This window comes from Lontra canadensis, unplaced genomic scaffold (genome assembly GCF_010015895.1).
Source record: "Lontra canadensis isolate GAN:19392208 unplaced genomic scaffold, GSC_riverotter_1.0 scaffold39, whole genome shotgun sequence".
In the NCBI taxonomy this organism is placed as follows: domain Eukaryota; kingdom Metazoa; phylum Chordata; class Mammalia; order Carnivora; family Mustelidae; genus Lontra; species Lontra canadensis.
In genome coordinates this window covers 17,528,486-17,551,624 of record NW_022631033.1, presented here as the reverse complement: position 1 = coordinate 17,551,624, position 23,139 = coordinate 17,528,486, and the positions used below count along the sequence as shown (strand labels likewise).

General features: G+C 36.0%; 1 protein-coding gene across 1 annotated transcript in view; it reads left to right on the top strand.

Annotated features, from left to right (window-relative positions):
• The window catches only part of TNKS (tankyrase), a 199,671-nt gene that overhangs the window by 101,212 nt on the left and 75,320 nt on the right, over positions 1-23,139 (top strand). The window contains 2 exon segments of the mRNA XM_032869968.1: positions 8,036-8,072; positions 8,832-8,907. Coding sequence (XP_032725859.1) covers positions 8,036-8,072; positions 8,832-8,907 — 113 coding nt within the window.

Here is a 23,139-nt window from a genome sequence, read left to right as displayed (position 1 = left end):
GAAGAGATCAAATTTGGGAATTTTTCCTGTTGAGAAATACACAAAAGCACCAGTGAGAAGCGAAGAACTAAAAGGTGTGCAAATTGGTTCAGTTTAGGTGAATTGCCAGTACAGGAAGAGGGGCTGGGATTTCTAGCTGTGAGGTTGTGGCAGTAGTGTCTTATTTCTCATTCATCAACTTTTTCTATTTTGTTCTTGTTTTTTGATATTGTTCTATTTTGATACTGTTCTATTTTGATAGGTGACCTATCTGTACTCCAGAATTAAGAATTTTTCAAGGTTTTAAAAAGGTATAATGGGCAGTTTCTTATGCGATTGAAACATAAACTTACTATACAACTCAGCACTCCCACTCCTAGGTGTTTGCCCAAGGAAATGAAGACATTTGTCCTTGCAAAATCTGAATGTTTATAGTAACTTTATTCATAATCACCAAAATCTAGAAGCAACCCAGGTTGTTCAGCTAGTGAATGGGTAAGTAAATTCAGGAGTATTCTTATAATGGAATACTACTTAACAGTCAAAAAGAACAAATATTTGTATGTCCAATGACTTGAATAAACATTTATACTAAGTAAGAGAATCCATATTCAAAAGTTTACATATTCTGTGATTCCATTTATATGACATTCTAAAGAAAAAGTAAAACTATAGGGACAGAAATCAGATCAGTGGTTGCCATGGAAGGGGGTTGGATAGGAGATTGATTGTAGAGGGACCTGAGGAAACTTTTTGGGTGATGGAAATGTTCTGTATCTTGAGGTAGTGGCCACACAGCTATATAAGTTTGTCAGAATTCACAGAACATACATCTAAAAAAGGGTGAATTCTGTTGTATGTAAATTATATATCAGTAAGCAAATAAAATAAGACGCTGTACATCAACTATATCTTATAAAACATCCCAGTACAGTCTGGTGCTGTACCTTGTAATCAAACATTAATATTTTTGCAACGAAATGTATGATAGCTGTGTATACTAAGTTGGTTAAGTTTTGCTGCCAAATGAATTTGTGGAGCTTTTTGTATTTGGGATTTGCAAATAAATTGTGGATGGGTGACTATGGAAAAAGCACCACTGGTGTAGAAACAAAGAATATGAATCTGTTGGCCTGTTTTGGATCAAATATGGATTTTACTTTACCAAACCACTTTTTTAGGAATAGGCATTATGATAGTAAAAAGATCAATGTCCCACGTCTCCCCATTTCGCTCAGTTCTCCCTTCTTGTCTTCTTTTTGATATATCAAAAGGTCTTTTCCTCTACAGCGTAATCTAAAAGGTCATTTTCTTTGTAAGTACAGGCGCACTTTGCAAAATGTCTCATTGGTTAATAATGTCCTGTAGGAACACTTTTCTTGGCTTTTAATATCCAGTCTTTTAGAGGGTGTGTATATATATATATACATATATATACATATGTATATATATATATATATATATATATATATATATCTTATAATCCTTTTGGGGGACCAGTGCATATTTAATGTATATTTATATTTATGTCCCAGATTTTAATATTTAATTTTTAAAACAACAGCAACATAAGGAATAGGGCAGAGAGCACTAGGGGAAGGGAGGGAAACTGAATGGAAAGAAATCAGAGAGGGAAAAACCATATGAGACTCTTGACTCTGGGGAAACAAACAGGGTTGCAGAAAGGGAGGTGGGTGGGGGATGGGGTAACCGGGTGATGGGCATTAAGGAGGGCATGTGATGTGATGAGTCCTGGGTGTTATATGCATGAATGGCTCTCTAAACAAAACAAAAACAGCAACAAAAGTCCAGTGAAAATCTTGTTGCATGCCAAATACAATTGACAGAATGTCAGAAACAGGTTTAAATCATTTGAAACTGCAAAGAGTCCATAAATGGAACATGTATCTTAAATGTTGCTGGGGCTAAGCAAGGTCATATTACTGCATACAAAGAAACTAGTTGTTAACAGTTCTATTATTTATTGATTGCACTACATGGTTTTTTTGTTTTTTGTTTTTTGTTTTTTTGCAGAGCCTTTGTTATGTTTGAATGTTATGTCTTTGGAATGTTTTAGGACACTGGTTTAAATTTTTGCGTTGACATGTAACCTGTTTTTATTTTTTAATCAATATAGTTGTATTTGAGGGTCTTTTTCTTAAAGTTAAGAAATATACAAATCACCACTTTCTTCTGAAAGAAGTTTTTATTTAGCTTCTAGTTGGAGTGTTTCCCAAAATTTACAATTAGCTAAGTAAAAAGTATGTTGAGCAAAATTGCTTTACTGCTTTCTCTGTAATTCCCAGGTGTAGTATGTTTTATAATAGTTTAGTAGAGATTTTGTACCCCAGATAATTTCATGTTTTCCTTAAAGTTTGTTTAGAGCAACATTAAAATTGTCATAGAAAAAGATCTGAGCAAAAAGAAAAAAAGATCTGAGCAATATTGAGAATCAAAGACAGGATGAGAATTTTAGAGCTGAAACCAGAGATGATTTAACCCTTCACCCTCTCTTTCCAGACAATAAAATGGAAGGTCCCGGAAGATAAAGTGACTTTCCTGAGGTCACACAAGTAAATTGATGGTAGAGCTAGAATTCACTTCAGATCTTTTATCATACAGTTCAGTGTTCTCACCTGTATTTCATGCTGATGAAGAAGTTGTTTGGTATTTAATAGGAGACACAACGTTTATACAGTTTTGGCGGTGACAACTTTAAGAAAAATATGAAAAGTAGTTTATTAAAGTAAAAGAGGACTTCTTTTCTATTTTTTCAGGATGACTTTTTAAATAGTCAATAAAAACACTAAAGTAGCATGGTCCAAAAGAAGTTTGAACAATTTTAATGTTCTCCCTGCCCTGCCTACTATAGTAGACAATAACCCCATGTACTTATTGAAAACTTGCAGTAATACTAGTGCAACTGAGGAGCAGCGTTTTTATTTTTTTATAATGTTAATGTACGTAAAAGTAAACAGCAGTGTGAGAGTGCTGGGTATTATATTGGACCGCAGAGCTTCGAGGTTATGTGGTATTATAGCACAGGCCATGTTTAATGGTAGCTAATATTGGCTAATTGAAAAGGTCAGTTATAGGAGGCAAAAGAAGAAAAGGAGCTCCATTAGGAAAATACTCTGTTTAAGCCTAGAATTTGAAAACTCCCAATGATTCTGTGTTTAGAATGGTTGTGGAGTGTTTAGTTTGACCGTGATTCTGGACTTAAGTATGGACTTTGAATGCAGCATCAGAATGAGTGGAAGACTGGTAAGATTCAGAAGCAGGAGGAAGGCATTGAGAACTCTGATAACTTTGTAATTTTTCCCCAGTTGTCCTGAAAATATTTATGAAAGATTTCAGAAAGAAAAAATGATTCAAGAATTCCTGGAGTTTATTATAGTAGAATAGCAGCCTGTCTGAAAATTGCTTTTGGTGGAAGACCTATAGCTTTAGCTTCTTGAGATTAGATTATTTCCTGGTGTGGTAGTGAAATTCCTTCCATAACCAACATAGTCGGTTCTAAATTTTCAAATCTACTAGTGAAAATACAGTGGTGTTTGTCATCTAAATAAATATTTTATTCCCCATATGGGCTGTCAGGTGAGCTGCAAGAGTCTGTTCATCTCTTACATTTGTTGGTACCTTGATGAGGAAATATCTCTGTGAGAATTATCAATTCATGGTACTGTTTAGTACTCAGCTATGTAAGGGTCCTGATAACTGAGATGATTGATTAAAGTCTTTACATAGTTCTTGAGATATCTAAAGCAGGAGGAATTAAAGCGTGCTATAGAAAATGCCAGATGTATTGATCATTTGAACAGACCCAGAATGAATTTTTCTCTTCTCCTCCCTTGGTCCACAATGTTAAAACAAACTAAAAGGTTAAGCCCTTTATACATTTTTTTGGTTCTTGTTTTACAAGCTCATATGAAAGTTCAAATGCTTTAAAATGGTTTTGTTGGAAATATTTAGCTTATGTAATATAAAGAAGTTACACTAGTTTAAAGCTGGTTATTGTTGTTTTTAAAATAGCTTTATCACTATTTTTTTGTTACTCTCTTATTTATATCTGTCTTTTAGAATTCAGATCTGGTTGGTTTGTGTTCACATATTAGCCTTTTTTAGGGCCTGACAGATCATGAATAATGCTCAGTAAACCTGTAAACAATTCATTTAACTGCTTCAGTGTCAATTTCATTAACTGTAAACAAATATGTCGCAGATGATCCCTTAGGAGAATGATTCTGAAATTGGAGGTGAGGTGACAGAAGAAAGGTGACTTTCAAATTACATTCCTCTCATTGCATCTAAGAAGATGTTACTATAGGCATGTATTATTGTACATGGCTTCAAAGTAGAGAAAAGTCATAATCCTTTTTGAGTCCCTCATTGCTCTAAGATTTTATGATTCTGTATTCATAATATTTTCATGCTGTTTCACCTCAACAAAACCAAAAGACTCAGTTTTACAAAACTAAGGCTACTTTGATCCTGTCATTTGCCGAAGAAGGAGGCAAAAGCACTTTAAAATGTTGAAACTGAGTTGTCAATAATTATGACTCCTCTATTGATGTAAGTCTTCTTCATTTTTATTCAAAAAGTGATTTCACCTTCACACTAGGTAAAAAGAGAAGTTTTTTCCTAACTACCTCAGAAAAATGGAAAGGGGAGTTTCATTTTTAACCATTATTTTTTTAACCTTTTTTTTAAAGCTTTCTGATAGCATACCTCCTTAACACATTGACTCAAACCTCCCCCTGTGTGTGTGTGTGTGTGTGTGTGTTTATTCTTACATATATCCTGTCACTAGTTTACTAATAAAAAAGCAATTCAGACTTTGAAAAGTAAACTTTGTGCCTTGCTTCTTTTTTTAAGCCCACATATTTTATTCTAATCAAAGAAAAATAGAGGCCATTTATTTTCAGCATTCCTGGCTGCTATTATTTTGACTATAATTACCTAGTTTCCTTTCTGGCTGATCTATTGCTAGCCTTTATCTGAATGTTATTAAAGAATATAAATGCTCCATCGAGCACTGTAGTCTCAGCCAGAATATTTTCAGAGTCGCAGCTAAAATGAAACAGAACTAGTGGTTTGGCTGTTAAGTAAGTAGCTCAGATTTGTTGTCAGCATATACGAGGGACTCTAAATTCACTGTTGGTTGTTCCTGAGATGTAGCATTTGAAAAATAGCTTCGACTGTTTATGGATTATGGTCCTTGGGCACCAGATAGTGGATGCTGGAATGTATTGCAGAAAAGCTGATTAAAGTACTAGAGTCTCTAACAGTAAAAGTAGAAAGTCATTTGTAATACCTGTGCCTGTCGGATGTGCTTATATATATTGTCTGTAGAAAGCTTTGGTTTATTTTCATCTTACCCATGCAGGAATAACATTTTTGTAAAAATGTGCCTTTTGGAGAAAACATCCATAAGCTGTACTTGATGAGAAGTATATGTAGGTAGACTGATTTGAACTTGGAACATCCCAAGTACTTTGCGGTTTTATTTTCTACCTTATTAGAGTCCTATTTCGCTGTGACTCACATTTCAGTAGTAGGTACTTCTGTTCCCAGTTTTCATGTGTTGTGACTGTTAACCAGGGAATCTATACTTACCTCAAAATATAAATCGTGTCAGAATTCATTGTCTCTCCCCACCCCCTCCCTACCTCTTGGGCCACTTTTCTCCCCAACAGCATTCACTGAAGTAAAGTATAATTACAGAACTTAACAGGTCTTTAAATATACTTTGCACTCCCCTTGTTAAGGTGTTTCAATGATTTCCTCATGGGTTTTGAAATAAAGTTCAAACTTGCTTAGAGAGCCATTCGTGATCTGTTCCTGCTCTGTCTCACGCCTTGCTCACCCATTCCCCTGCAGTGTTTGGGTTCAGCTTTGCGGAACTACGGTTTCGTCCTTATTTCTTTTCCTTTGCTTGGTTGCTTCTCCTTCACCCTTTTCACCTGAGCATCACCTCACATCTCCCCTCTTCCAGGAAACCTTCCTTGAACCACAATTAACTGTCTTTTACTAAAATCTCAGTTAGAGTAGGCTTTAAGCTCTTTATAGCGTTTCATAAGATCCTTTTCAGACTCCACCAGAATCATGTGTTCGTCTGTCTCACTTAATAAGCGAATATTCATAGAGTTCCGAGATGATAGTAGTGTCTTCTGTGTTTTTGAGTCCGGCATATATACCTTTCAAATAAAAGTTTGTTGGCGGACTGACTGAATGACTTCTACAGATAGTTTCATAATTTGACTGACTTTGCTCCTGATTCTTAAGGCATCTGAGGGTATGAGTTAGCCATTTTCCTCATAAGAAGCTTTTTAAATGGACTCACTAACTCCCGTATTGCCACCTAAAATATATATAATATATAAAATAATATATATATTATATATATATAATATAATAAATAATATATATTTAAAATAATATAGTTAAGGTAGGTCTTTGGCTTTGGGAAGGCAAGAACCTTATTGGCCGGGACGTAAAGTAATATAAGTCTTAAAACTCAATCAGTTAAAGAATGTGGATTGAATACATTATTTGGGAAATTGGAAAGACCAACTCCATGATCGTGATCCGTGTATATTGTTGAATCTATGACTTTAGTGGTATATAAAATTCCCTTAGGAGAGAATAGATATTTAATAACTTTTTCCTATTTGAAAATAACTGTGTACAGTTTTGAGATTTTAATGTAATCTTAATCTGAGAAACAAGACAAACTTTAAAAGAATATTTGCTAATGATGGGTCATGGAATTTAAGCATGGGCTCGGTTGTCCTTAGGTGACTTTATAGTATTTGCATCAATATTCTGCATTCTGTAACAAAATAGAAATAAAATGCAAAGAAATCCATATTTATAAGTGATAAGACTTCTAAAATAATTTAAGCTTAATTCTTAATAGATAACATTTTCATTTAATCCAAAATTTCATTTCTTATATGTATGCTTAATATTTGCTTTCATGTAATTGTTTGCTTAGACATTTTGTATAATTATTTTTATCATTATATAGCCAACTGAGTCAGCATATTGCAGCTGAATCATAGTCCTGGCTCTTCTTTTTTATTTATTGAGTGAGCAAACACTGTATTATTAAAATTCCTTGTCCTTCAATTGAGCTTGCAAAAGAAGCTTATTCGTTAGATCTTGAATACTCTAAGAAATGCATATCAAAGGTTTTAAATTATATGCCTCATTTCAGCCGGTGATGTTTTAAAAAAGAGAAGGGAGAAAAATTACCCACATCTCAATAGTTAGCTATCTGCTTATTCTCAGAGACCCTAGCCTCATTTTTTAAAAATAATTTTCAGGTTTCTTGTTTGTTAAGATTTTGTCTTGAATTAGTATAAAGTGTGAAGCCTGCAGCATGTTAGAATATTACTGTCATTTAAGAATGTATTCACTGTTTTGGTTTTTGGAGCGCTGCCTCCAAGAGGTTCATAGCATTTGGTACGGAGTTCACGTATTTCTAGTCTACAGACCTACCCTATTGAGGCAAAAGCTTCATGATGCTGATACATTTTTTTCTATTGCTGTAATGCTCAGCAGTGGTAATTAATTTTTTTTTTTTGAAAAAACTTTCTGTGTCATTACCAATAAAACTGAGTTTTTTTTGAAGCCTAGCAATTCGTACCTTTAGAGAGCCACATTATTTTGCTTTTGTCTCAGAATGTATTATGCTTCACAAGTATACTGTGACAGCCTGAATAGGAAAGGGGGGAGGGGACATTGTCTTCAGCTGGCATGCTGTTATCAGAGGGAATGTGTTTCTGGACACGAGATTTAGCATTCATTGGTTGTCTGAAGAAAGCTACTTCATCTGAGGATTGGACAAGAAGCTGCGTCAGTTTGCTGCCCGTCTCCAAGGCACTGGTGATGCTGCCTTCACAAGCTGGCTAACGTCACGGCTCCATCACCCAGCGGGGTGTGGACTCTCTTTTTCTGTTCTTCTCTATTTAATTCTGTATTTGCTGCCTACTGCATTTCTTAATCTGTCTTCTGCCAAATGCTAACAGCATGATATTTTGCAATCATCTAGGTGAATACAAGAAAGACGAACTCCTAGAAGCTGCTAGGTAAGTGATTCCATTCATTTTAAGTGAGTATAATGCATGTAAGGGAGAAAAAGGGGAGGGCAGGTGGAGGACTATAAAAATTATAACGTGTTATTGTCTTGCTTGGATTTTATGTGATAATGCGGATAAGACCTCATACTCAGTCTCTGTATACTTTATTTTACATGATTAGTGTCTTAAATGATAGAGTTTTTCAACAGTATAAAGATTATAAGGTTGATTTTATTTGAAACATTTCTTAGGGTACCTGCAGATCTGAGTTGCCCAGCTTTTCGGATGATCTTCTTGGAGCATTTAAATACCTATCTCTTCATTTTTCTCTGAAATTTTTTCTAGCAAAGCTTGAATGGGGGGCGTAAAGTAAATATTAAAATTCTCATCTATTTTCTTTTGTTCTTGGTCATTTTTATTTTAATTTGTTAGCTTTTTTCATCGTTTTGTGTGTATTTTTAAGTCCAGTGTTTTAGATCACTTATCAGAATAAAGTTTGTTTGTAATTAAGGTGACTTGATGCAAATAAATAAAACAAATAAAAATGTAGAAAGCTACATTACCCAAGATGTACCACTGTATGATGATTAATGGGAATTAATTAGGAATATATTAATTTAATTGAATATACCAAAAGAGATTCATTGAGAGCCATATATAAGAAATCAAAGCAAAGCCATATTATTTTCCACTCTTCTGAAAAATAACCCTAAATATTCATAAGAAGCTCTATAATCTTGTGGGCATTGACTCACTACCTTTTTACAGGAGCGGTAATGAAGAAAAACTAATGGCTTTACTGACTCCTCTCAACGTGAATTGCCATGCAAGTGATGGGCGAAAGGTAAGTTATTTAAAATACGATATCCTCCTTTGACAATTTCTTCTTGTTTTATACTGAAAATATTTGAAGTTGGCATATATATGTGTCTGTACACATATGTATACGTCCTAGATAACTGTATTTTTACTGGCATCTTTTGACCATAAAATGAAATGCTGCTGTATCTGTTATTGGCAGTTGTGACATATTCATAGAGCTGGTGAAGCATGGATTTTAAGCCTTTTCTCTTAAATGTCAGACACTGGAAGTTGTTTGTTAAATGGAACTGCAGCTTTGTTGGTGATTAAAATTATGACAACATGTATTATTTTCTGTGTATGATCGTGGCAGTTGGAAATATTTGTTTATGTCCTGTTTTTACCCGGCTTTGTTAGGGTATTTGCATTTTTGATTTCCTGTTGGCAGAGGGAGATTTGTTTGCTAGACACCAACAGTTTTTACCATTTAGAGCTGAGAAAATGCCAACAATTTTTTAGATAAGTAACAGTTCAGCTTTTTCGCTTATTGTTTCCTTAATTGGCTAAGTTTTTATCATGGTATATTGAAAAAAATAGGTTAAAGAGGAAATATTCTGTATTAAACTATAGTTGTTAGAAATGTAAGGTGTATATATAAAACGTACAGCTGGCATCTTCGTGATATGCTTTGTATTCGTGCTCTTTATTGGCTAAAATGTAACCCTTCACAGCCTCCGATAATTGACTGCAAAGTTTTGCAGTAATTTACCTGATAGCTACTGAAAAACAAAGCACTCTGTGCTGTAAAGTCTTTTAAAAAATGACAGCTCATATCTTAATGTTTAAGGATAGATTTTGTATTTCAAAAACATAAAATATTTGTAGAGTCACATCGTAAACATTGAGGAAAATCATTTTGTGTCCAACCTTTAAAGAATTAGTTTCTTTGAAATTATTTATAGTGAAAAGGTCCTCTGGAAAATGTCAGGATGGATGGTACACCCCTTAGATACAGTGTCTTTAAGTGTGTCCATGCTCTTTTCCCATTCTAATGAAACCCATTTAATAATGGCAAAGAATTGAATCCTCCCCCCAAATATATGTTATTTGTTATTATAGCTGGCTTGTATATCGTGAAATATCACATGGCCTAGTGAGCATGCAGTTTCTCTGGATAATTTGGGGGAAAGACTTCTACTTTAATGGAAGGTTAAATTATGTATATTTCAGGCTATAAACTAGCAAAGATTTACTCAGTATTATTGATGACTTTTGAGAGATGTTGTTAAGTGATAACTGCTCGTTTTTTTCCTTTAATTTGAAAGTTGCTGTGGGAATTTTAACATTCTTGAGTTACTGTGAGCTCCAGATTTTGTTTGGATCCTCTCAGTAGATAAAGTAACTTTTATCACAGTGCAGAAAAGGGCCTTCTTAACTACAGTAAGCATAGCTCTATCTTTATATGGAGCTTGTCTAGAACCCAGTTGACTTCAGGTTTTCTTAGTCATTTTAATATTACAGAATTTTTGTGATATTACTGTAGCAGGAGTTGATTTCCATGCCAGTCTCATTCTCCCATCCTCGCCCTTATACCTTACCAGCCCCATTTGTAGCTCAGGAAATCATAATAATTAAGGGGCATGAACACTGATAATTAACAAATTACCTCTTCTCCCTGCGTCACCCCCATGTAACTATATAGAACTCCTTGATTTTTTCTTCTCCCCCAAAGAGGATGTATATCTCCCCTCATTCCTTTAGCTGGAACCAGTGTATTCCTTACCCAAATTCCTATGGCTCCTTTTCTGTATTACTCTGTGGCATTTACCACAGAGATTTTTCCTCTGTTCATCCATTTGCCCTTTGTATTTTGCACTGGACCAAGCCCGGCGCCTTGCAGTTGGCAAAAATCTTAGGATATGAATATGCTCCCTAATAAACACAATTTTATCCTCCGAGTGTAAAATCATCTGTGCTCTTTTCCATTTAGAAAATTAACTCAGAGTATGTGAATAGATTTTATATTTTCTGTTATTATATGTTATTACTAGTATTATTTTACTCATTTATTTTTGAGTTATTACACAATGAAGGAAAATTATATATTTTAATGCATAGAACATTTTTAAAAACGTTTCATAATTTAATATAATGCTATAGGATTCATAACATATGAATAATGCAGTAATTCTCCAAAATGTGTTCCTATACTTTTTTAGATTATTAATTTGCTCAAATTAAATAGAAAAAGGTAACGAGACTTAAACATTTATTAGGTTTTGGTTCTATGCATATAACATAAAAAATCATTCACAATTGTGCATCGGTACGCAAAATGCAAATAAAATTTTATAATTAAAATCGAATTACGTTCATATTTAGATATTACCTTTGTTTATGGCACAGAGTAGTTCTTATTAAATGTGCCAGCTACAGTAAAGCCACAAAGTGGCACATATTCTGGGTGCTAATGGAGACTGGGATAAGATCCCTTAGTCAGGACAGTATCTTTTGTTTTCTTGCTTTTGGTGTCAAGGATATGTGTAAGCAAATCTAGCTGTGAAATTACACGTCTGTCTTATGTATTTAGTATTTTTTCAGGCCATTTGCATGTGTTTAGGAAGTCAGATTGTATATTAACAAGAGAATAAAGCTACTTTACAAATATAGTAAGTTATGTATATAAGGTTTTATTTCTTAAATTTGCATTTTAGAATGCAATGCAGAATCAAACTTGTTTTTAGAGGGTTTCTAAATGACTGTGTTAATGCTTAAGTGAGTCCTTGCCTATCTCTGTTTTTACTGTGATTCCTGGTTTATAAATTAAAAAGCACATGGAAATGTCAATTTCATAATATTTTTATAGAGAACTGTTCCTTATAGTTAACTAGTAGGTGCAGAATTTGCCTCGATACATGTGGGGGTTTTAGGCTGCAGCATTCCTTTTCAATACAATACGTGGGATTATACAATGACAATGTAACTTTTAAATAGTCTCTTAATTCTATACTGTGACTTGGTGATTATCTAATTAGGTAATATATGAGTGGTTAATGTTTTTATTTCCTATAGACATTTGTTTTTCTAACCTGTAGAATTCTGAAAACAGTGAAGTACCAATAAGGTTTTAAGTAATTTATATGTTATTTATGCTTTTATTTTACATGTAAATCAAAGGGGAGCTTGGCTACTTGAGAAATTTCCAGTTGTTTCTTTACCCCGAAAAGCAAAGACAAAATTTTGTTATAATATTTTGTTCTGAAATGCCACTTTTGTACACTTATATACACATTTAAATGATGGCCACTTTAGAAACATGGGGCATAGATAGAATTTATTCTTCAATCACCTGCCCATTATGATTAGACATAACATTTTGTGGTTCCTTATTTTGAATTGGAGTGAAATGCAACTAGATCTTTTGAACAGATTGTTCCCTTTCTAGAATTCTTTTTTTTTCTATATTTTCAAACATTTATTCTTCCTTTAAAGTGTTTTCTGTCAAGATCAGATGTTTTATTAGCAACCAGCCAAATAATTGTTTGATATGTAACTTTAAGGTGGTACGGGTTTCTTGTTTTTCAGTATTAATTTTCATAAGGATACCTTTATACACTGAACAAAAAAATTCTTCAGTACATCTCAAATTATTCTACTACTTAGCCCTCTTCAGAGTTCTTTCTGGACCCTCTTGTGTGATTTCCCTTTCGTGGCTGCCTTTATCCCCTTCCAAAATGAATGTCCTACATCTAGCCCCTCCTTATAACAGGGACTAGATTGGAGTTGGGTATTACTGTATGCGTAATACTTTGCATGCGTGTACTGTGCCTATCACTATGATTGTCAACAAATAATGAAAGTAACGAATATTTGTTGGTAACTTATTTTTAGGAAGTATTCAGTGTAATTTCTGGTGTTTCAGGTTTCTTTTGGCTCCTTTCACTCATGCAGCCAGCACTCAGGTACAGTGTATAGGTCATTGCGCTAAGTGATATGGGAGATAAATACGTGTTTAATGGTATCGATTCACAAGAAGCTCAGTGCATGATAGAATGATTAAGACATTTTCCTGTACATTGAAGGTAATGCTCTAAAAAAATGTATGATTCCTTTTGCTGTCATACAATTATAAAGTGTAGATTTAAGGTGGGTTTTTTGTTATTTTTTTGTTTGTTTTGTTTTGTTTTGTTTTGTTTTTGGTCCCTTTGTTTTAAAGCATTAGTATTTGGACGTGGATGCTCTTTTCTAAGAAACCACACATTTAGATGAATGGGCAGTTGGAGGAGCATGATTTAAACTCAGAAACATTCATTGTCAGATTTTCTCTGTGTAAATGTTTGCTTCCATAAAACAGTTAATAATGAATAAGATTCTGGAAACAGAAAACTAAAGTGTTTGAAAACTATTTTTTAATGGAGATCAGGTAGAAATAAAGTAGAATTTAGTGCCACCTGTTGAAGATACCATAAAAGCATTATTTAGTGGAAAGATCAAACAGACTCAGAGATTAGACAGACTAGGTTCTAGTCTCTGCTGTTCCACTTTCCAAGTGTGTGGCCATGGCTCTGCAGTTTTCAGTGCATTCATTTGTAAATGGAGATAATCATACTCCTTCCACAAGATAGTTGAGAGGGTGAAGTGAAATAATGTGCTTAATGTAAACCATTGTAGCACATGGTAGAACCTCAATAAATTAAAATCCAACTCCTTTGATACATGTTTTTGAAGCTTTGGGGCATATTAGAATGGACATATGTATAGTTCTGAGTACTCCAGCATTCCCCCACTTCGCCATGGAAATTGTCTTCCAGTCACATATCATTTGGATAAAATGTATGTTACCAGGTAGTCTACAAAGCATATAATTGAATTAATTCTTTTGGAGCTTGGTGTTCACCACCCTCCCAAAACATCACTTTTAATAAATAAATTTGTTTATATTAACAGTTTATAAATTCAGAAATGTGTTTTTGAGATATCTATAACCATTTGAGCCTATATTTATTAAAAATTAATACCTGGCTGAAAATAATACCACAGTTTTCATTTCAATTCCATAAATGAATCCAATAAACAAAGAATATAAGATTAGTGAGCTTTCTTTTGTATTTATATTTGAATTTTAGGGTTATATATGTTTGTTGTATTGTAATATAGAATTTCTCAGGATTCTTGCTTAACAGCTCCCTCCCTCAGTGTGAGTCTCCACCAAATACCATGTTTGACCAGGTTTTAACAGCCACTGTATGGTAGTTTGTTACTTTGAAGACCTCTCAAAGGAAACCATGCCTCTCATTATTTTATGCTTTGGTCTAGTTCCTTCCCTACATTGACTTTGAGCTAAGCATGGGACTGGTTTGGTGAATAAAGTAAAGCAGAAGTGGTGTTAGGCCACTTTCGGGACTAGCCCCTGAATTGGTCTGGCAGTGACCAGTTCAGGGCTTCTGGAATGCTCTCAGCTGCCACGCCATAAGGCAGCCCATGCAGCCACATGGACGCCTCTACCTGGGGACCTACCTGAGCTCAGCTGAGTCTCTGTATGACTCTTTGGCCACGCATCCCAGACACTGTAGCCTCAGCCGCGTTCCCAGGTTAGCCTCCGGGTGACATCAGCCATCCCTAGCACCCTAGTCCATACTGCATAGAGTAGAAGAGCCAGCCAGGTAAGCCACTAGTTTGGGGGTGTTTTGCTATCTAGTACAGGATCATTGAAATGCCCATACTGTAAGAGAATATGACTCAACACTTATTATCTTTTGGGCAGGAAAGATTGCAACTTTTCTCAAGTGGATTACTGAAAAGGGCTCTTTCAGAGCTGTGAGGAAGAGTTAGTGAAGATTTAAAGATAAATCTCCAAATACATTTATATCCTTAGATATGTTTAATTATTTTGAATTTATATCTTACATTTTAAGATTATTTTCCCTCTTGGAATGCAAAAATTAATTTCATGTGCATGTGCATTTGTTGGGGGGGGTGCTCATAGTATTATGGGGAAAAGCAGGAGTTTGAAGCTAGAAGACCAAGTTTTAAATTAAAATTATTACTAGGCAAGTTTTGTTATATCTCTGGGTTGTCATTTTTTTTTTTTTAAAGATCCCTCCCTCCCTCCCTCCCTTCCTTCCTCCCTTCCTTCTTTCCTTCCTACTTTCCTTTTTTTTTTTTTTTAAAGATTTTATTTATTTATTTGACAGAGATCACAAGTAGGCAGAGAGGCAGGCAGAGAGAGAGAGAGAGGAGGAAGCAGGCTCCCCGCAGAGCAGAGAGCCTGATGTGGGGCTCAATACCAGGACACTGGGATCATGACCTGAGCCGAAGACAGAGGCTTTAACCCACTAAGCCACCCAGGCACCCCTCTACTTTCCTTTCTTTCTGAGAAAGAACATGATCCAGGGGTAGGGCAGAGAGAGAGGGAGGGAGAGAATCTCAAGCAGACTATGTGCTGACAGCGGAGCCCAACTCGGGGCTCGATTTCATGACCCTGAGATCATGACCTGAGTTAGAATCAAGAATCGGACATGCAACTGACCTAGCCACCCAAGCGCCCCTGAATTCTCCATTTTTTAGCCTATACATTGAAGAATTTGGCCATATGACCTCTCAAATACCTTTAACACCAACATTTTAAGATTGTAATGTATTTTGTTACTTATTTCTCACTAGAGTTAGTAGCAATTACCAGTCATATAGAATTAGATTATGTGAGGATGTATGGAGTCACACCAGATAAGACACTCTTGGAATCTGGAATAAAATTTACCTAGAGCCTTATTTCCCTTTAAGAAAGTGTTAGCATTACCTGAGGGTCCATGCCTGGCTCTCTATAGCCTTTCATGGCCTTTATCATCATCTTCTGTTCTTGGCAAAACTTGGTAGATGAAAAGTCATACCATTTTTTAAATTTCCAACTTTTATGGATGTTACTTGGGATTACAAGAAGGTCAAAATGCCGTAAGTCTGCATTAGGGAACTCTTCAAGTACTTTATGTTTAATTATATATCTAATCTAATCGCTTCTTTAAAATACGTCTTGCTGAGAAGTGCATGCCTTACTATAATGCAGAAATCCCTTAGAGCAAGTTTTCTTGCCTACTTATGATAGAATATATTGTATAAAATCTCTATGCTTGTGTATATTCGTTTTGTAACAATAAGGGCTTGAAAATGTCTTTTTTATTTTTCATTAGGGAATCGCTTCTACTAAAACAGTCTCTATTTTGTCAAGCATGACATTTCTACTGGTGAGGGTAATTAGTACCCATGCCAATTGTGCTCTGTTTCTCTCTTTGAGAAAAGAATTTTTAGTAGAAAGGGACCTGTGTTAAAAAGCAGGTGGTAGGGGTGCCTGGGTGGCTCAGTGGGTTGGGGCCTCTGCCTTCGGCTCGGTTTGTGATCCCAGGATTCTGGGATCGAGCCCCACGTCAGGCTCTCTGCTCAGCGGGGAGTCTGCTTCCTCCTCTCTCTGCCTGCTTCTCTGCCTACTTGTGATCTGTCAAAAACAAACAACAACAACAAAAAAAACAAAAAAAAAAACCACAACAACTTTAAAAGGCAGGTGGTAAAATAGGAGTTCACTTTAGCTCTGCTTAGCCACCCTCCTCCCAACTTTGGTTTCTCCTACACCCGTATCCAAAAAACATGTTTCCTGCACTTGTCAACATTAGACTAGTTACTAGTTGAGGGATAGAAAAGGAGTGAGTACTCAATCATTTTGCTGTGAGTATGATTCATTACTAAAATTTGATTTAGAAGCCTGGTTACAAAAGTGACACTTAAGTGTCTTCTTTTAAAATGGCAAGAATCTAAGTTCAAAGTACTCTTTCTGCCTCTACAAGTGAACCAAACTTTATAGGGTACAGTAGATTCCAGCTACAACATTCACTTGGAAACATCTATGTGGCCGAGTGGCAAGGGCAGAGGGTGTGGAAATAATACACACAATAGCTCCAGTGGTTTTGACGATGTCCAAGTTCTGTGGTTGAGTGGGATGGTGGGCAGTGTTAGGAACATATTTTTATGTTACCAGTTACTACCTGAAGAAGATAGTTAAAAATATCCCTATAATGATCATGATTTGATATGATCTCTTTGGTTTAAACTGTTGTGTTAACATCAGTTAATAGTAGAGTATTACCTTTAGGTAAGGGTGAACCTTAGTGGGTAAAAAGCTTGCTTAGGGACAAAGACAAGTCAGGTCTTAGAAACTTCTGGCCTGATGAGAAGCAACAAAAAGGGAAGAGTTAATAAAAGACTTAAGAATTTTGAGATTGGGGCACCTGAGTGGCTCAGTGGGTTGAGCCTCTGCCTTTGGCTCAGGTCGTGATCCCAGGGTCCTGGGATTGAGCCCTATATTGGGCTCTCTGCTTGGCAGGGAGCCTGCTTCCCCCTCTCTCTCTCCATGCTGCTCTGCCTACTTGTGATTTCTCTGTCAAATAAAATAAAATCCTTAAAAAAAAAAGAATTTTGAGATTATATGTAGCTTTGAATGAGCATTATTAGGATCTGTGGTCTGGCTATAATACAAAAAATATATAAATTATTAATTTCTTAATTAATTTTGTACAGTTACCTGGTATCCCAGCTTAGGTTGCATAGACCGGGTGGCATAAAAAACAGAAATTTATTTCTCAGTTCTGGAGGCTGGGAAGTCCAAGATCAAGGTTTCAGGATGGTCAGTGTCTCATGAGGGGCTCTTCTGGCTTGTGGAGAGCCCCCTTCTTGCTGAGAGAGAAAGCAAGCTCTTGAATATCTGTTCTTTATAAGGGCACTAACCCCATTATGAGGACTGTACTTCATGACCTTATCCAACCCTACCTACCTCCTTAAGGTCCTATTTCCAAGTACCACCACAGTAGGGTTTGGGCTTCAGTATATGAATTTGCCGGGGTGGGTGTGGGCACAAAACACTCAGTCTATAACACCGGGTTATTTTCATATCACTACCTTTTTAAAAAATATTAATTTTCTAATAATTGACCAGGAAGTGTGCTTCCCTTCCCCCCATGCATATTCATCCATTTACTTACTTGCTCAATTAAATTAGAATTATAAAGGAAAATAACTAAAAACATCAAGAATCCCCATAATATTCTTTTTTTAAAAGATTGCTTTCCGTGACTTGTAAGAAAATGTCTTATTCTGCTAAGAATAGTGTCAATAGTAAAACTTGAAAAACAACACTATGAATACCATGCATAATTATTTGAAATGCATATTTAGATAGCTGAATTAGGAAATTTGAAAATAGACAAACTCTACATATAAAACGTTTCCTGTATTGATTTATCTTTTGTGAAGATAGTAGCATGGTAATACCCTACTCGGAGACCATAAAAATGCCCATTAAAATAATCTAGTTTCAGAGAGGACTCAGTACCTCTTAGGATTGGGGAAGGGGCCATGGGCAGGGAACAGAAGTAGAGCTCTCTGCTCTTGGCTAGTTTCAGCTGCCAGATTCACATACACACGCTCAGAAACAACAAGGACTTTATCACTGAAGGAACTTTGAGGTGACAACCTATCTCCCAAGTCCTAGAGCTCTTAACAACATTAAAATCAGCTACAGGACTTTCTCCCAATTTTCACAGTTAAAATGACTATTTAATGATTTAATGCAGAATGAGTCCCTCATAAATAATCTTTAGATGCCAATCAGTGTACCTTGTGTCCTGTTTCAAGAATAAGTCAGCTCTCTATTGAATGTAAGTTAGAATCTTTGATGTTTAGATTTTAAAACCCGAGACTGTGAATATTAATTATAAAAAGAATTCAGGCGAAGTTTGAGTAGTGTGAAAACTTTTCTGCATAAGGGATAAAGCATCAGGTTAGTATCAGGCACGAAACCTGGTTTCCATAAAGTCTGCCAGCTGTTTCTCATTAAACAATGCATAATTAATGTTGCACCTTCTGAGAGTGCTAAGCATTCTTTTTTTTCCCCCTCCCATACAAACCCAATGAGAGGAATCTAGAAACCCATTTTCATGTGTACATTTCAATTCTGCTGAATCTGAGGCTGGAAAAGAGAAAAAACAAATTTCTGGCTGTTGAAGAATCCCCTTGGAGTTTCCATGATGAGAACGTTAAGTTAAAATTGAATTAAGTTGGCATTCAGAACTTTATTCTCACAAAGATTCCTCTGTGGATTTCCTGTTCTTTCTTGTATGCGCCTTTCCTTTCTCCGCTCCTTCTCTTCCCAATATATGTACTTAAAATAAAGATAGTCCTTTATAGTCTCAATTTAAAAATAAATTTTTACTATATAAGGCAGCTGAAGTACAGGAACTTTATTTTATAAGCCATTTCATAAATCCTACAAGTTTTCAAATGCTTTAGGTTCATTCTTAAAGATGACAGGTGTTTGGAAGACTGTCCTTTTTGAGGCTGGGAAACAGCAATCATATTTACCTCTGTTCATGCAGCCTATCTAGAATTCAGAGAATGTTCCTTGGAGGAAAACATAAAAGGTAGTTAGTCCAGCCTCCCAATGCAGTGTTGGGACCTTCACTGTGAGAATCTGATGGCATGCCATCTGGCTCTGCTTGAATACATTTTTTTTTTTTTTTTTTAATGAGAGCTCACTGGTTTGGATCTGACCATATCTGACTTAGTGCCGAACTTAAGATGGCACACATTAGGGAGCTGATTGACTAGCCAGAGGATAACCAGGAAAGTATCCAGGAAATTATTCTGGAAAAAGCCGTTGAGGCAACTGCAGGGGTTTAGTTCAAGAGACCAAGTGACAATCTGTTAGAGATATGTAGAAAAACCCTGCTCTAGGAAAGACACCGATAAATTGCCTTGTCCGATTTCAGTTTCCTGTTATTCTTTCTTGTCCTCTACTACTTACTGTTCTACACAGCTGTTGTTAAGAAGCCCTACATTTCAGGGGTGCTCATCCAGGGGGATGGTCACACTCTCCTCATTCATGGGGTTTCACATATAGTGCTGAGGATCAGTGCTGAGGTAGTTAGAGCCACCACCGGGATCCCTGCCCACCGTGAGTTACTCTTCCTGCCACTTAGCCGTGTTAGTCCATCTCCGAACATGCTATCTAGAACCTGAGCAGCCAGCCAGAGGAAAAGGAGGAAGGCAGAACGGGAGTTCTGCGGTCAGACCATCTGGATTTGATCTCTGACGGTGCTGTTGACTTCTTGTGTTAGTCTCCCTGTTCCCCAGTTTCCTCCTCTATATGCCGATTATAATAGTTTTCTAGCTCTGGTAATCGGTGTGTAAGGTAAATACAAGTAAATCCAAGTTAATGCATATAATACATTTTGAAAAGTCCTTCGTACCTAGAAAGTCCCTAATAGATTTTAGCTACTATTTTCAATAAACAACTTTGCATTTTCAAAATGTTTTCATATCTTCCATTTCATTTTTTATTTTTTAATTTTTTTTTTTTTAAAGATTTTATTTATTTTTCAGCGACAGAGGGAGAGCGAGCGAGCACAGGCAGACAGAGGCAGAGGGAGAAGCAGGCTCCCCGCCGAGCAAGGAGCCCGATGTGGGACTCGATCCCAGGACGCTGGGATCATGACCTGAGCCGAAGGCAGCTGCTTAACCAACTGAGCCACCCAGGCGTCCCAACTTCCATTTCATTTTAACCTGAAAATAACTTGTTGAGGAAACTGGGATGATTGTCTGCTAACTTTTACCCTATTACAGAAAACATTAATATGTTAGACACTCTTAGGTTCTAGGAGTGGTATCATGTCTGTTATTGCAAAGTAATAGTCCTGATATAGTCCATTGTGATGAGACCATGTATGTGTTTAGCTCGAGATACTATGCTCTAGAGTAGCATTGATCAGGAGGCCCAGGACCAGAGGAAAAGATTGGAGAAGAAAACATTACTATAGGAGGATCGAGTAATGTGTAATCTGTAGAAGAAACAAGTTAAAGGAGACCTAGTTTTTGAAAAAGGCATGAATAAAATGTCTTTTTAGAAAAGTTGTTATTTCTACTTGAGTTCATCAGTTTTCATTCCCCAGATAGTTTCTCCCTTTATAGGGGCGCCTGGGTGGCTCAGTGGGTTAAGCCTCTGCCTTCGGCTCAGGTCATGATCCCAGGGTCCTGGGATCGAGCCCCACATCAGGCTCTCTGCTGAGCAGAGAGCCTGCTTCTCCCTCTCCATCTGCTTGCCTTTCTGCCTACTTGTGATTTCTCTCTCTGTCAAATAAATAAATAAATAAGTCTTTAAAAAAAAATAAAATTCCCTTTATAAAAGCCCAAGAATTGAGAAAACTTCAAGGAGATTATATAATCTTCATTATGGTACTGCTTTAAATCTCCCCGAGGAGACAGGCATTGGTGATATGTGTTTCCATGGACTCGTGCCTATATTGATTCTCTAGCTTGCAAGTTGTTTGATTTTGATTAAAGTATCACTGTCTCCAAGAACTTCTTAGGTGTACCTAGCAAGCAGATTAATCATGTCTCTCTGCCTGAAAGAAATCTAATAAGCCCTGATTATGTGGTTATTATATTTTCCTGGGAATTTTATATTAATGGCTGATAATAGCATTTTATTTGTGGAAGGGAAATACTGATCTGTCTTAACCAAATGAGAAGTTTGAGTGAGGTGTTTTTTGTTAAAGAGTCAGAACAGAGATGGAACAACCTGACTCTTCACTTCTAGACAATGAGCAAATAATCATGGTATAGCTAACAGTGGAAATATTATACAAGGAATGAGATAAACTTATATATACTAATATTTTAAAAGAAAAATAGTGAATTACAGAAGAGTATAATATCCATTTGTGTGACTATAACAACAGCAAAAAGAACTCAGAAAAACGTGTCTATGTACACAGTAAAAAATCTCAAGTGATACTTGTGCATCTATAAACAGTGGTTCCCTTCAGAAAAGGGTTTTGTTGAGCCAGAGGAAGAAGTAGAGAGAACATTCTACTTTATATTATTTTAGAGGGAATACACTATTTTTATAATATAAAAGGGAATTCTGTTGGAGTGCATGGTGAGTAAAGATAACTGATAATTGAGACCAGTTACAAAACTGAGAAAATACATATGTAACACCTCTTTTTTGGAACTATAACTGAAAGTATGTTTTTATAAAAATGTGGAAATAAGTTTTGGAATTTTTAAGTGTAATGATCTTCTGTTTGTTTGTATATACTTTATAAAAAGATGGAATCAGGGAGATTCAAATCAAAACCACATTGAGATAACCACCTTACACCAGTTAGAATGGCAAAAATTAACAAGGCAGGAAACAACAAATGTTAGAGAGGATGTGGAGAAAGGGGAGCCCTCTTACACTATTGGTGGGAGCCACTTTGGAAAACAGCGTGGAGATTCCTCAAAAAATTAAAAATAGAGCTACGCTATGACCCTGAAATTGCACTACTGGGTATTTACCCCAAAGATACAGATGTAGTGAAAAGAAGGGCCCTATTACCCTAATATTCATAACAGTGATGTCCACAATAGCCAAACTGTGGAAGGAGCCGAGATGCCCTTCAACAGATGAATGGATAAAGAAGCTGTGGTCATATATACAGTGGAATATTTCGCAGCCATCAGAAAGGATGAATATCCAATTTGTATCAACGTGGATGGAACCGGAGGAGATTATGCTGAGTGAAATAATCAAGCAGAGAAAGTCGATTATCATATGGTTTCACTTACTTGTAGAACATAAGGAATAGCATGGAGAACATTAGGAGAAGGAATGTGAAAATGAAGGGGTTGGGGAATAGGAGTGGGAGATGAACCATGAGAGACTGTGGATTCCAAGAAACAGACTGAGGGTTTTAGAGGGGAGGGGGTGGGGGATGAGTGAGCCTTGTGGTGGGTATTAAGGAGGGGACGTATTGCATGGAGCACTGGGTGTTGTACATGAACAATGACTCTTGGAACACTGCATCAAAAACTAATGATGTATTTTATGGTGACTAACATAACACAATTAAAAAAAAGTATTTTATGGTGACTAACATAACACAATTAAAAAAAAATGATGGCAGGGAGTTAAATTTACAAGGATGATTTCCGGAATTCACAGGTCACAGAGATAATAATTGCAAAACTGATGGTACACAGAGAAATCTTACCACGAAAAGGAGGATATCTAGGCATAATATGTCCCCTGATACAATGCTGTATGAAGTATTGTTTATGAAGTATTCTTGCTGAAGAAGTTTCACGTGAAAGAGGAAGTTCCAATTTATGTGGAACACAGAAAACAGAGATAGGCGCAAGTGAAATCAGCACACACGAAAGGGAACAACTAACAAGGTCTCTTCAATAA